Source organism: Thunnus thynnus, chromosome 15 (genome assembly GCF_963924715.1).
Source record: "Thunnus thynnus chromosome 15, fThuThy2.1, whole genome shotgun sequence".
In the NCBI taxonomy this organism is placed as follows: domain Eukaryota; kingdom Metazoa; phylum Chordata; class Actinopteri; order Scombriformes; family Scombridae; genus Thunnus; species Thunnus thynnus.
In genome coordinates, this window is record NC_089531.1 from 9,369,547 (window position 1) to 9,383,509 (window position 13,963).

Consider the following 13,963-nt stretch of genomic DNA (forward strand, 5'->3'; position numbering starts at 1 on the left):
GATCAAAACAAAGGCCCAAATCAAATAAAAGACACAAATTTCTTGCAGTTGGCTAAATGTTATGTGAGAGGGCTCCTAGATTGCCAACAACCTGACTGAAAGAATTGGGTGTGGCAAACAAGATCATTTCTGTTTTGTCATTGTTAAGTTTGAGAACATTTTGAGAAGTCCAGCAAGTGATATTAGAAGCAGGCGATAAGTTGGGTTAGGCTGCTATGATTAGTGGATTGTAAAGTGACATATAACAGCGTGTCGTCAGTATAACAAAGGTATTGCACATTATGCTTATTAATGACCTGACCAAAGGGCAGCACATAAATGAAGAACAGTAACGGACCCAAGATTGACCCTTGAGTAACACCATGAGTAAACTGGGAAACAGAAGATGGGGAATTCCCAACAGCATCAGAAAAGGTTCTATTAGACAGATAATAAGTTGAGAGCAGACCCCTTTAGACCAACCCAAGTTTTAAGATGCTGTAGAAGGATGGAGTGGTCTACTGTATCAAAGGCCAGACTCAGGTCTAGCAGGATCAGAATGGAGCTTTCAACTTTATCTGCAGCAGGGAGTAAGTCATTTGTCACCTTAACTAAGTCTCAGTATTGTTTAGAGCTCTAAACCAGACTGATAGTTATCAAAAATGCTGTTAACATTTATATAAGCAATCAGTTGAGAGGCTAGAGGGAATAACTTTCTCCAACACCTTACATAAGAAAGATATTTTAGAAATAGGTCAGTTATTGCCTAGGTTCCGCGTGTCAAGATTAGGTTTATTTAACATAGTTTGCACAATTACATGTTTAAAAGAAAAAGGAAAATACTAATGGCCAAGGAGCAATTAATAATTGTTAAATGCAGGGAATGACGATGGGCAATACGTCTTTTAAAATTTAGAGTGAATAATATCAAGCTGGGAAGAGTATTTAATATGAGAGACAGTAGTTTCTAGGACTGAAAGGGAAATTGGCTGAAATTGGGTCAGCACTGCACAGTTTGAGTTGGGGACAGATAGGACACACGTGTCTGAAAAGATCTGAGTCCTAATATTCTCCTCCTTTTTAACAAAATAAGTCAGAAATTCCTCTGTTAATTCAGGGCTAAGTTCAGTATTAGAGGTACAGGAACCACAGGCAGAATCAGCATTAAGAGCTGGTTTCCAACAGACACCATCACATGACATAACACACAATAACCCTCTATAGGTCAAAGAGTGTCTCCTGTAGGCATGTGCAGAGGGCCCGGTATTTTTATTTGTATCTATATTTGTTGAGGCAGCAAAATTATTTGTATTTGTATTTGAATAAAAGAGGAGAGAGGCTTTAAAATCCTGTTTTTGTTTTGATTACGCTTTTAATTTTAGAAAATTAAAGTATTACAATAAGTGTTCATGAATAAATTATCTTACAAAGGAGGTCCCCAAACTGGGTCTCGAACTGGAGTCTCCCAGATCATAGACGACTGCACTGACTACTGAGCTAAAACTTTACTCATTGCCTTATTGCAGGCAGACCTCTACCTATTTATACACCCATAACACACAGACAGCACACTGTGTAATGTGTTGGGAGGAACTTCAAAGGCAATTATTGCTTTGCACTTTTCATTTATTGCCTATTTCTTACAACCTAACTTTGTGGAAAGGAGAAAGGAAACAACAGGTTATGGAGAGTCCCTTGGGAGAACTTTGTTTGAGTTAGTAGCTCAGCTTTATCTCTGGGGAACACCCCCAACTCCGGGACTGATGTCCAAATTAGGAAACGTATGTCATGTAGCAGGTGGATGTGACTCTGCTCGTTGAGACCTGCTTTTAAAATATTTGTATGAAACAAATATTCATAAAAAACCCACCATTTGTGCTTTGCCGAATAATGTATTTTTATTCTGACACAACCCCTAGTCTCCTGAGTGAGATGATCCTGCACAAATGTACACTGACTCTTGATGAATCATAAAATTGTGTCTCTAGTGTTTGTATTTTATTGTTAGTGGAGCTTTATGAGTGCAGTCCTTGAACTAAATTGTTGAGAAAGGAACCACTCCTCTATGAAAACCTGACCCAACTTTTGCTTTGTGATTAAGACACTGAAAACACTGAACTGATTGTCAAGTTTTTATTAAATAAAATATACATTGGTTACAGATACAATAAATATTTGGTGATTAGAGGCTGGATAGACATAGGATAGTCTGCTTACTGGGTCTTCTGAGTGAAAGACTCCCAGAGAGTAGTCAGCTGAGCCTGCAGGTCCTGAGCGCTGGCGTCCAGCTTGGCCTTCAGCTCCTCTCCGTAGGGAGTCAGGCTCTGCTGGAGCTCCTGGGTTTTCTGGGTCAGCTGGGTCTGGAAGCTCTGGGCCAGGGGCATCATGCTCTTCTGAAACTCATCCACACTCTGCTCCATCTTCTGCTTCATCTCCTCGGTGTAGGGAACCATCTGGGCCTGCAGCTCGGTCACTTTCTTATCCAGCTCCGCCTTCAGCTCCTGGCTCTTCTGCAGCAAGACGGCCTTCAGGGCCTCTGGGTCCATGGACTCTGCGTAGGGGGCGGCTTCCTTCTTCAGGTCCTCCACCTGCCTCTGGAGGTCAGCCACCAGCTGCTCGGCAAAGGGCTGCAGGGCAGTGCTCACGGCGGTCAGATCCTTCTCCAGACGGGCCTTCAGCTGCTCGGCCTCCTGGGAGAACTGAGTCATGAAGTCTTGAGTCAGAGGAGCCACCTGAGTACGCAGAGTGACGATGTACTGGTTCACTGTATCAGCGCTCTGAGAGATCTTGGTGCTGTCAGAAAGAAACAATAAGCACTTATTAAACAGAAACATTTATTTATACATATATACACATATAGATTTATTTATATACAACTTTAATAACTGATTCTTTATCACATTGACTCTTACTTGACTTCCTGTCCCAGCTCGGATTGTCTGATCCTCTCCAGAGAGTCCTCAGCGGTGTGTGTTGCCTTGGCAACGTAGTCCCAGAAAGCATCTTTCACCATGTCCAGACTGGTCTTGGGCGGCTCCTGCCACAGGATGTCGGCATTGCAAACTGTGGATAAAACAGTAGGTTCAGCACAGAGGTTAGAGTAGAAAACAAATAGAAACCAAACATTTATTCAGCAGTTGTACTTTAACATGGATCCAAACTCTCAAAGACAAAAATTCACTCACCAGAGAAAAGTGCGAGAACCACAAGGACCTTCATGATTGAATCTGTTGGATGAAGAAATACAAGTACAATTTAAAAAACAGTCTACTCTTACCATGAATTTAGTCTTGGATTTGAAAATTGAAAAATGTTTTATAATAAGAAGATGTTTTACCTTGCAGAGGCAGCTCGTCTCTTCTTGACTCTGAGTCTGATGGCTTGTGTTGTGCAGACGCCCGTTCAGACGTTTTATAGTCATATTGAAGAGCAAAGTCCTCCTCTGGTTGCCCTGCTGGACAGATTTCTGTCACTGCTGTCACTCCACGTCGTATATTGTGTCATTGCTTCTTTGTCCTGTGAAATTTTGTTTTTGCATCAGAATGAGTGGAGCAAAGGTTTATACTTTGCTTTAAACAGCATCACATTAAGCAGTTACAAAGAAAGCTACTGGGCAAAAGGGTTTTGAAATCCTTCAAAATGGCTATACAATTATTTTAATAAAAAAAACTGGAGTACAGGAAAAGTACTGCATTTGAAATTCTATTTTAATGAAAAAACTGAACAATTAGCAATGACCTTTTTGCCCTTAGTGGCAAAAAAAGGAACCGACCTTTTCAACCAGAAACCTAATTTAACTCTTTAAACCGTCACTTTCTATATCATACCAGAGGTAGCAAGTCCCCCAAACTGAACAACAAAATATTATATTGTATTATTCCTTGCTACCTTTAAAATCTACACATATGAGTGTTTTCTGCCACTGCTATGTGCATTTGGTGAGTTTTAGTCACAAAAACTTTAAAAATACCTGCAAAAAATATCTGCAAGTGTCATTATAAATCTTTCAATAGTACCTTTCTAATCCCCTTCAAACTACTCTCCTTTAGATGCGATAGACTTGTCCCACTGCTTCTCCTAATCCTGAAAACATTTCCTGTTTTCATCTTTTGTCACCATGTCAAGAGCCTCCTGCGTTTCTTCACCCTTTCAGTCCCAATTTTTGTTTCACCAAGCTGTAGGCATACGCTACCTAACAGCAAATCCAATAACTACACCCTACTCCCGTGCTGTTGATGGCTTCCGAAAAAATTTGGGTCCCGTCTAGGAAATATGAAGAGATTTAAAAGCAGTGATAGATTTTATAAACCTAATCTCGGCATCTAAGTCATTCCAGAGTTTGGGAGCCCGGACTGCAAAAGCCTGATAGCCCTGAGTCACCAGCTGGGCTCTGGGAACCACCAGGAAACCACTATCAGCCAAGCAGGCACATAAGAGGTCAGTAGATCTTTGATACAGTTAGGGGTCTGGTCATGTAAAGCCTTGAAGGTCAACAGTAAAATTCAAAAATCAATGTGAAAATGAACAAGAAGCCAATGTAGGAAGGCCAGAATTTAAGTTATATGATCTTGTTTTCTTGAACCAGTGATAATTCTAGCAGCGGTACTTTGAATCAGTTGAAGGCAATAGAGGATGGCCTGAGTAATACCTGTGTAGACGGCATTACCGAAATCTAAATGAGAAAATATACAGGCATGGACAACCCTGTGTAAATCCTCAAAGGATATGAAGGATCTAACTTTTGAAATTAACTTAAGTTGAGACATGATTGAACAACCTTCTTAACTTGGTGATCAAAACAAAGGCCCAAATCAAATAAAAGACACAAATTTCTTGCAGTTGGCTAAATGTTATGTGAGAGGGCTCCTAGATTGCCGACAACCTGACTGAAAGAATTGGGTGTGGCAAACAAGATCATTTCTGTTTTGTCATTGTTAAGTTTGAGAACATTTTGAGAAGTCCAGCAAGTGATATTAGAAGCAGGCGGTAAGTTGGGTTAGGCTGCTATGATTAGTGGATTGTAAAGTGACATATAACAGCGTGTCGTCAGCATAACAAAGGTATTGCACATTATGCTTATTAATGACCTGACCAAAGGGCAGCATATAAATGAAGAACAGTAACGGACCCAAGATTGACCCTTGAGTAACACCATGAGTAAACTGGGAAACAGAAGATGGGGAATTCCCAACAGCATTAGAAAAGGTTCTATTAGACAGATAATAAGTTGAGAGCAGACCCCTTTAGACCAACCCAAGTTTTAAGATGCTGTAGAAGGATGGAGTGGTCTACTGTATCAGAGGCCACACTCAGGTCTAGCAGGACCAGAATGGAGCTTTCACCTTCATCTGCAGCAGGGAGTAAGTCATTTGTCACCTTAACTAAGGTTGTCTCAGTACTGTGTAGAGCTCTAAAACCAGACTGATAGTTATCAAAAATGCTGGTAACATTACATAAGCAATCAGTTGAGAGGCTAGAGGGAATAACTTTCTCTGACACCTTACATAAGAAAGATATTTTTGAAATAGGTCAGTAATTGCTGAGGTTCCACGTGTCAAGATTAGGTTTATTAAACATAGTTTGCACAATTGCATGTTTAAAAGAAAAGGGGAAATACTAATGGCCAAGGAGCAATTAATAATTGATAAGATGTAGAGACTGACTGTAGACAATACGTCTTCTAAAGTTTAGAGTGAATAATATCAAGCTGGGAAGAGTATTTAATATGAGAGACAGTAGTTTCTAGGACTGAAAGGGAAATTGGCTGAAGTTGGGTCAGCACTGCACAGTTTGAGGTGGGGACAGATAAGACACACGTGTCTGAAAAGATCTGAGTCCTAATATTCTCCACCTTTTTAACAAAATAAGTCAGAAATTCCTCTGTTAATTCAGGGCCAAGTTCAGTATTAGAGGTGCAGGAACCACAGGCAGAATCAGCATTAAGAACACGTAACAGGACAGTGGCACAAGGCACCCCAGTGGGAGGAGATAAAGGAACATTAAAAACAATGGCTTTATAACCTGAGACATAAAAGTCAACAAGGTTCACATTTATGGGGAGAAAATCATTGGTGAGGACCCAATCTTAAGTATGGCATTTAGAATGTGTGGCACCTTTAACAATTTGGTTTAAATTAATTAAATTAATTTGTGTCAATGTTTTATGGACATAAAGCAGAGAGACTTTTTATGTCAGGGCAGTGTGCTCATTGTAATTCTTAAATGCTGGAGGAGAGAGGCTTTAAAATCCTGTTTTTAAAATCCTGTTTTTGTTTAGATTACACTTTTAATTTTAGAAAATTAAAGTATTACAATAAGTGTTCATGAATAAACTATCTTACAAAGGAGGTCCCCACACCGGGTCTCAAACTGGAGTCTCCCAGATATAGATGACTGCACTGGCTACTGAGCTAAAACTTTGGTCATCACCTCATTGCAGGCAGACCTCTACCTATTTATACACCCATAACACACAGACAGCACACTGTGTAACGTGTTGGGAGGAACTTCAAAGGCAATTATTGCTTTGCACTTTTCATTTATTGCCTATTTCTTACAACCTAACTTTGTGGAAAGGAGAAAGGAAACAGGTTATGGAGAGTCCCTTAGGAGCACTTTGTGTGTGTTAGTGGCTCAGCTTTATCTCTGGGGAACACCCCCAACTCCGGGAGTGATGTCCAAATTAGGAAACGTATGTCATGTAGCAGGTGGATGTGACTCTGCTCGTTGAGACCTGCTTTTAAAATATTTGTATGAAACAAATATTCATAAAAAACCCACCATTTGTGCTTTGCCGAATAATGTATTTTTATTCTGACACAACCCCTAGTCTCCTGAGTGAGATGATCCTGCACAAATGTACACTGACTCTTGATGAATCATAAAATTGTGTCTCTAGTGTTTGTATTTTATTGTTAGTGGAGCTTTATGAGTGCAGTCCTTGAACTAAATTGTTGAGAAAGGAACCACTCCTCTATGAAAACCTGACCCAACTTTTGCTTTGTGATTAAGACACTGAAAACACTGAACTGATTGTCAAGTTTTTATTAAATAAAATATACATTGGTTACAGATACAATAAATATTTGGTGATTAGAGGCTGGATAGACATAGGATAGTCTGCTTACTGGGTCTTCTGAGTGAAAGACTCCCAGAGAGCAGTCAGCTGAGCCTGCAGGTCCTGAGCGCTGGCGTCCAGCTTGGCCTTCAGCTCCTCTCCGTAGGGAGTCAGGCTCTGCTGGAGCTCCTGGGTTTTCTGGGTCAGCTGGGTCTGGAAGCTCTGGGCCAGGGGCATCATGCTCTTCTGAAACTCATCCACACTCTGCTCCATCTTCTGCTTCATCTCCTCGGTGTAGGGAACCATCTGGGCCTGCAGCTCGGTCACTTTCTTATCCAGCTCCGCCTTCAGCTCCTGGCTCTTCTGCAGCAAGACGGCCTTCAGGGCCTCTGGGTCCATGGACTCTGCGTAGGGGGCGGCTTCCTTCTTCAGGTCCTCCACCTGCCTCTGGAGGTCAGCCACCAGCTGCTCGGCAAAGGGCTGCAGGGCAGTGCTCACGGCGGTCAGATCCTTCTCCAGACGGGCCTTCAGCTGCTCGGCCTCCTGGGAGAACTGAGTCATGAAGTCCTGAGTCAGAGGAGCCACCTGAGTACGCAGAGTGACGATGTACTGGTTCACTGTATCAGCGCTCTGAGAGATCTTGGTGCTGTCAGAAAGAAACAATAAGCACTTATTAAACAGAAACATTTATTTATACATATATACACATATAGATTTATTTATATACAACTTTAATAACTGATTCTTTATCACATTGACTCTTACTTGACTTCCTGTCCCAGCTCGGATTGTCTGATCCTCTCCAGAGAGTCCTCAGCGGTGTGTGTTGCCTTGGCAACGTAGTCCCAGAAAGCATCTTTCACCATGTCCAGACTGGTCTTGGGCGGCTCCTGCCACAGGATGTCGGCATTGCAAACTGTGGATAAAACAGTAGGTTCAGCACAGAGGTTAGAGTAGAAAACAAATAGAAACCAAACATTTATTCAGCAGTTGTGCTTTAACATGGATCCAAACTCTCCAAGACAAAAATTCACTCACCAGAGAAAAGTGCGAGAACCACAAGGACCTTCATGATTGAATCTGTTGGATGAAGAAATACAAGTACAATTTAAAAAACAGTCTACTCTTACCATGAATTTACTCTTGGATTTGAAAATTGAAAAATGTTTTATAATAAGAAGATGTTTTACCTTGCAGAGGCAGCTCGTCTCTTCTTGACTCTGAGTCTGATGGCTTGTGTTGTGCAGACGCCCGTTCAGACGTTTTATAGTCATATTGAAGAGCAAAGTCCTCCTCTGGTTGCCCTGCTGGACAGATTTCTGTCACTGCTGTCACTCCACGTCGTATATTGTGTCATTGCTTCTTCCTTCTGTCATGTTTTGTTTTTGCATCAGAATAAGTTGAGCAAAGTTTTATACTTTACTGTAAACAGCATCACATTAAGTTACACAGAAAGCTACTGGACAAAAGGGTTTTGAAATCCTTTAAAGTAGCTATGCAATCATTTTAATCGAACAACTTCAGTACAAGAAAAGTACTGCATTTTAAATTTTATTTTAAAGAAAAAATACTGAGTAATTAGCAGAGACCTTTTTGGCCTTAGAGGATTGACGGCTTTCAAAAAAATTCGGGTCCTGCCTAAGAAATATGAATCAATCAGTGGTAAAGTCACACTCTTATCCATTCACTCTTACCTCTTCATGATGAAAGATTTCAAGGTGTTTAGAAATGTTAATTGTTTCTGACAGCTGTAAGAAGTCCATCTCAGGGGAAACATTAACATACACTTACGCATTTTTAAAAGTATAATTTGGTATATATATTTTTATGCCTTTATTAGATAGTGAGTGTAGAGAGATGCAAAGGTCCTTGGCTGGACATGAAACAGGGACGTTGTGCTTTGTGGTCGGTGCGTTAAGGCATGGTGCCTCTTGTTCGCTAATGCCCCCTGTAGAGAATCTGTGCATGCCACTGGTAGAAGCTACAAGATTATAGCTTCATAACTGTAATATTATAATTAATTGAAATAAATATGTCAAGATTTTCTTAAATGGTCATAACAGATTTGGAGGGTATTTAAAGTTGTTGTGTTGAGACACATTCAGGGGCAGGAATGAATAATTTATCTTTTGTTGTATCTTTTTGGTAAAACTGGTGTCAGTTAGTGTATTTCTTTCTTTATCCAAAAGTCTATTACAGATAACATGTCAGAAAAACCTTTCTCTGACCTTCTACTTTAACCAGAGTGGCACATCAATACATTACCTACCTCCAATTAAGTCTCTTTATAATTTGTTTCAAGGTCTGTGTATGCGTCATTTGAAAACAGCGGGAAGTTTATCAGTTTATCAGGGGTTTCTCCCGAGATGAAGACTTTAGCTCCTCTATCTTATCAGTTTGTCCGGAGGGAACTGCTGTATAAGGAAGTATGACATTCTTCTGAAAAGATAATCTGCAGGTCAAATGGCACAACTGGATCAAAGTCCTGCACACATTCACATGTAATGTTAACATCTAATGAGGAAAATACTGCATAAAGTTAAGAATATTTAAGTGTGTCAGTATGCATGTTTACTATGTGCATCTTAACATAACTCACAGTAATCAACAGAAACAATGCAGTATAATATATGTAACAACAGAGTGAAATAGTAACAGCCTCATTATCTAATCTTTCTTACTGTGAGTGTTGAGGTTTCTGTGTCACAACTCATCACTGTTTACACAGCAGTAACCCATTCCTCTACTAACCTCTTGTCAGTGGTCATCACTTTTTAAAATTACATCCAAATCATGTGTATTCTTTCTTAGGGACCGTGTGTCTCAGAAAACTAACGCTTTGTGTACAAATTTTGCAGGTATTTAACAGTAAATTTTTAGGACATTTTACAGAGAGGGTGGTCCAATTCGGTACAAATGAACAATTCTACAATAATACTTACTTTTTAATGTGTAATTTTGTGTGTTAGTATATTAGGTTGTTTCTTAAAAACACTATAATACTATATAAGTGAGTGTCTATCAGCAATCTCGGTAACTCTTTATTTTACGGATCCTATACATTCCTACTAATTTCCAGGATTTTTTTTCAATAATTTCTTAAAAGTAGCTTCTGTATCACTGTTAAATCTTAGGACATTTCTATGAGAGTTTAATGTAATTTGGTTGTATACAGGAAATGTGCTCATTATAGAGTTTTTAAGAAAGTATCTAATATGCTAATATGTAGTTTGACACACAAAACTACACACTGAAAACTAAGTATTTCCTCTCAGTTAAAGAAGTCTAATTTATGAAGAATTTTTGCAAATTAGCAACTAAATATGAAACCAAATATAATAAGTCAGTACTTACCAACTAAACCATTTTTTTTTCTAATTCAAACCATATTGCACCAAACTCTCTGTAAAATGTACTAAAAATTCATTGTTAAATATCCGCAAATTACTCAGAAAATTTCCAGGAAATTAGAACAAAATTAAAGGACATGGTAGTTTTTCTTTTTACTGAAGGGAGGGTAGTGTTACTTTTTGGGGGGCTACAGGTGAGGGGTCCAAAACAGGAAATAGGATTATAGTCTTATAGGATTATAGTCTTACATTAAGATACAAGCAGCAAAAGAACAGGAGTAACAAAAAAAACTGCAAGAGCACTTAAGTATAAAAAACAGAACACAAGCAAAAACTGCAAATAAAATATTTAAAACAAAACAGAAAACATTAAACAGAAAACTGTGGAATAAGATATGTGGCTCAATATACTACAATATGCTGTAATACAGTATATCAAGGGATACTCTAAGTACACTTTGTTGACAATACTTCTGTACTTTTACATGTAATGTAATATTTAACATAGAGATGTTACTGTGATTTGAGTATTTCTTTCATCACTGCCACTCATATAAATTGCATATATGTGCAGACAAATACAGCTTGAAATTTCAGTGTCCGTAACAAAACAAAACAAAACATCCCTCTATTTAGCATTTACAAGCAGCATACAGGCATTTAAGTTAAATAGTTTATAACACACTATAATGTTGTTGTGAGCAGATATAAGGACATTTCTACTTTTTATTAATGTACAGTATTTGTCAGCAAATCTCTTATAAAGACATATTTTATATTATTACGTCTGTGTTTTGCTATATTGTTGTTCATTGTTTGTTTATATACCAGCCTCCAGTTACATTTGTAGACAAATACATTAATAAACACTTATATCTGCTATATTATAGAGTTTTGTAAACAATTTATTAACTGTTTATAAATATTAAATGGAGGGATTTAAAGTAAAGTGCTGAAATTTGGTATCTTTTCTAATAATGGACCTAGAAAATGTCTATTTCAGATGTCTTAAGAACAATTACAGCATAAAACAATTACAAAATGAGAAGAAAACATTCTCACAAGTAGTAAATGATCTCTAAACCTGCTCTGGACGCTGTCTGAAACCTGTAAAATGACATTTACATGCGGTTTCATCAGGCAGTGATGACGTCAGAAGCCGTCTCTGACACACTGCTGTTGTGATGTGGAAGCAGCAGTGACAGCACGGCACTCAGCGCTGGACTTTACCCCCCTGTTTCCTCCATACAACTCAGCAGCCTATATATACTTAGACATGAACTGTGCAGGACACACACACAGTATTCAACAGCTCACTGACTGAACAGCAAGCTCTTGCACAAAGGTAAGACACCAAGAGAATAGTAAGTTTTCAGTTCAGGACGAGAAAAAAAAACATAAAAAGCTAAATTTTTTTCTCATCTGCAGTGTCAGTCATGAAGTTCCTCGTGGTGCTCGTCTTCGCTGTTTTCACTGGTAAGAAAGTTTTGGTAATTTGGCACAAAAATATGCACAGAACAAGTTTTTTTTTTTGTACATCAACCAACACTTTCCTCTCATCAGGTTGCAATGCCAACATCATGTGGCAAAACCAGCCCAAACGCCAGGTCGACATGGTGAAAGATGCCTTTTGGGATTACGTTGCCAAGGCAACCATGACTGCTGAGGACTCCCTGAAGCAGATCAGACAGTCGGAGCTTGGAAGAGATGTCAAGTAAGAGCCTGAAAAATATTAAAAAGCACTTAAATGTTTCTGTTAAATAACTGTTTGATTGGAAAATTTTAGCTTGAAGAAGAAAAAGTTTTCATGACTTAAGTCTGTCTTTCTGTTTGTGTCTCTGCAGCAACCTCATTTCTGAGAGCACCGTTGCTGTCAACAAGTTCACCGAAACTCTGCGTACTCAGGTGGTTCCTCTGACCCAGGACCTCATGTCTAAGTTCTCCCAGGAGGCCGAGCAGCTGAAGGCTCGTCTGGAGAAGGATCTGACCGCCGTGAGCACTAACCTGCAGCCGTATGCTGAGGAGCTGGCGGCTGACCTCCAGAGGCAGGTGGAGGAGCTGAAGAAGGAAGCCGCCCCCTACGCAGAGTCCATGGACCCAGAGGCCCTGAAGGCCGTCCTGCTGCAGAAGAGCCAGGAGCTGAAGGGGCAGCTAGACAAGAACATGGACGAGCTTCAGGCCCAGATGGTCCCCTACACCGAGGAAATGAAGGAGAAGATGGAACAGAGCCTGGATGAGTTTCAGAAGAGCATGATCCCCCTGGCCCAGAGCTTCCAGACCCAGCTGACCCAGAAAACCCAGGAGCTCCAGCAGAGCCTGACTCCCTATGGAGAGGAGCTGAAGGCTAAGCTGGAAGCTGACACCCAGAACCTGAAGAAGCAGCTGGCTGCTCTCTGGAAGTCCTTCACTAAGCTGACCCAGTAAACGGACTAATACTTTTACCAAGTTGTGAATTAAGCTCAACTGCCTGATCATCAGGTGTTAATGGGACTCATGAAAAGTGCAATACCTCATTTTCTATGTTTTTATGCTCACAGACGCTCTCAGAGGCAAACTTCTGAACTATGTCAGTATTCTATCTATTGTGTGACTGTTTACAACTGTAAGATTGTATCTGTAAAGAAACAATAAATATGTTGAATGTATTTTTTTGCGTCATGGAACTTTCTTTGCATTTGAAATATAAAATGCACAGCAGTGATTGCAAAAAACAACCCTGTTGGTTAGAAAAATGCATTTTGCTGCTATAAATTCTTGTATAACACTATGCTGTCCAATTTTTCAAGCACATTTAAATACAGTCACTGGAACAAAAGACAAATATTCTCAAGATTAATGACAAATTAACACTGATTCTGCATTTAAATCATCCAACACAAGAAGGCGGAGCAGCAACACACAAGACAGTGCAAAATGAAAAGTGCATCAAGCAACAAATATCAAAAAACTAAAAAAAAAAAAAAATTAATATCACTTTTCACAGTTTGAAAAATGGTTTGAAAAAAGTTGAAAAGAGATTTCCACCAAAAAATCTCTAATCACCTGAATAAAATGGTAAGTGGCTTTATTTACATTTGTACAATGTTTCTGCTGCTCATTCATCCATTCACACTCACATGCTGATGGCAGCGAGCTACCATGCAACCTACCGGCACAATCATCACAATTTGAGGTTCAATATCTTGCCCAACGACACTTTAACATGTGGAGGATCAAACCGCCAACTTTCTAATCAATGCATGACCTGCTCCTGAACCACAGCTCCAGCCCCATAAATTAAATATTGCATCATAATTTTTCCACTGTACTGACTTTATGATGATAATGATGATGATGCTACTGTTTTACCTGTACATCATGTAACAAACGGAGTTGCATCACAGCCTTTAAGGCCATAAGTTCAGGAAAAGCATTTCAAATATTTTGAATACACAGATAAAAACACAGTCTTGTTGCCTCAGCCGTGTGGTTCCCAGTCTGTTTTACTGGTGACCCTTTAGTGAGGGGGTCAAATTACCCACTAATTCATTAGATAAAAAGCAAATGTTAGAAGGAATCTTTAAAATAAACATAATTT

General features: G+C 39.4%; 3 protein-coding genes across 3 annotated transcripts; 1 reads left to right on the forward strand and 2 right to left on the reverse strand.

Moving 5' to 3' along the window:
• Positions 1–2,098: 2,098 nt before the first annotated feature.
• LOC137198119 (apolipoprotein A-IV-like) lies at positions 2,099–3,406 on the reverse strand. Its single transcript, XM_067611779.1, has 4 exons — positions 3,317–3,406; positions 3,165–3,206; positions 2,892–3,042; positions 2,099–2,772 (listed from the first exon to the last, which is right to left on the reverse strand). The coding sequence occupies exons 2-4, from the start codon at positions 3,196–3,198 to the stop codon at positions 2,193–2,195; spliced, it is 765 nt and encodes a 254-aa protein (XP_067467880.1). The 5' UTR covers positions 3,199–3,206; positions 3,317–3,406; the 3' UTR covers positions 2,099–2,192.
• A 3,602-nt stretch (positions 3,407–7,008) lies between these two features.
• LOC137198120 (apolipoprotein A-IV-like) lies at positions 7,009–8,316 on the reverse strand. The gene is made up of 4 exons (XM_067611780.1): positions 8,227–8,316; positions 8,075–8,116; positions 7,802–7,952; positions 7,009–7,682 (listed from the first exon to the last, which is right to left on the reverse strand). Exons 2-4 carry the CDS (start codon positions 8,106–8,108, stop codon positions 7,103–7,105), a joined length of 765 nt encoding a protein of 254 aa, XP_067467881.1. The 5' UTR covers positions 8,109–8,116; positions 8,227–8,316; the 3' UTR covers positions 7,009–7,102.
• A 2,708-nt stretch (positions 8,317–11,024) lies between these two features.
• On the forward strand, positions 11,025–13,031 carry LOC137198500 (apolipoprotein A-IV-like). Its single transcript, XM_067612379.1, has 4 exons — positions 11,025–11,731; positions 11,815–11,862; positions 11,950–12,100; positions 12,231–13,031. Exons 2-4 carry the CDS (start codon positions 11,823–11,825, stop codon positions 12,808–12,810), a joined length of 771 nt encoding a protein of 256 aa, XP_067468480.1. The 5' UTR covers positions 11,025–11,731; positions 11,815–11,822; the 3' UTR covers positions 12,811–13,031.
• Positions 13,032–13,963: the final 932 nt, after the last annotated feature.

What these genes read in the sequence shown, in the direction of transcription:
- LOC137198119 (XM_067611779.1), bottom strand. Translation starts at nt 3,198, where the DNA reads ATGAAGGTCCTTGTGGTTCTCGCACTTTTCTCTG. An exon ending in GGTTCTCGCACTTTTCTCTG is followed by an intron (nt 3,043 to 3,164) that starts GTGAGTGAATTT and finishes TTTTATCCACAG; the next exon opens with TTTGCAATGCCGACATCCTG. An exon ending in GAGCTGGGACAGGAAGTCAA is followed by an intron (nt 2,773 to 2,891) that starts GTAAGAGTCAAT and finishes TCTTTCTGACAG; the next exon opens with CACCAAGATCTCTCAGAGCG.
- LOC137198120 (XM_067611780.1), bottom strand. Translation starts at nt 8,108, where the DNA reads ATGAAGGTCCTTGTGGTTCTCGCACTTTTCTCTG. An exon ending in GGTTCTCGCACTTTTCTCTG is followed by an intron (nt 7,953 to 8,074) that starts GTGAGTGAATTT and finishes TTTTATCCACAG; the next exon opens with TTTGCAATGCCGACATCCTG. An exon ending in GAGCTGGGACAGGAAGTCAA is followed by an intron (nt 7,683 to 7,801) that starts GTAAGAGTCAAT and finishes TCTTTCTGACAG; the next exon opens with CACCAAGATCTCTCAGAGCG.
- LOC137198500 (XM_067612379.1), top strand. Translation starts at nt 11,823, where the DNA reads ATGAAGTTCCTCGTGGTGCTCGTCTTCGCTGTTTTCACTG. An exon ending in CGTCTTCGCTGTTTTCACTG is followed by an intron (nt 11,863 to 11,949) that starts GTAAGAAAGTTT and finishes TCCTCTCATCAG; the next exon opens with GTTGCAATGCCAACATCATG. An exon ending in GAGCTTGGAAGAGATGTCAA is followed by an intron (nt 12,101 to 12,230) that starts GTAAGAGCCTGA and finishes GTGTCTCTGCAG; the next exon opens with CAACCTCATTTCTGAGAGCA.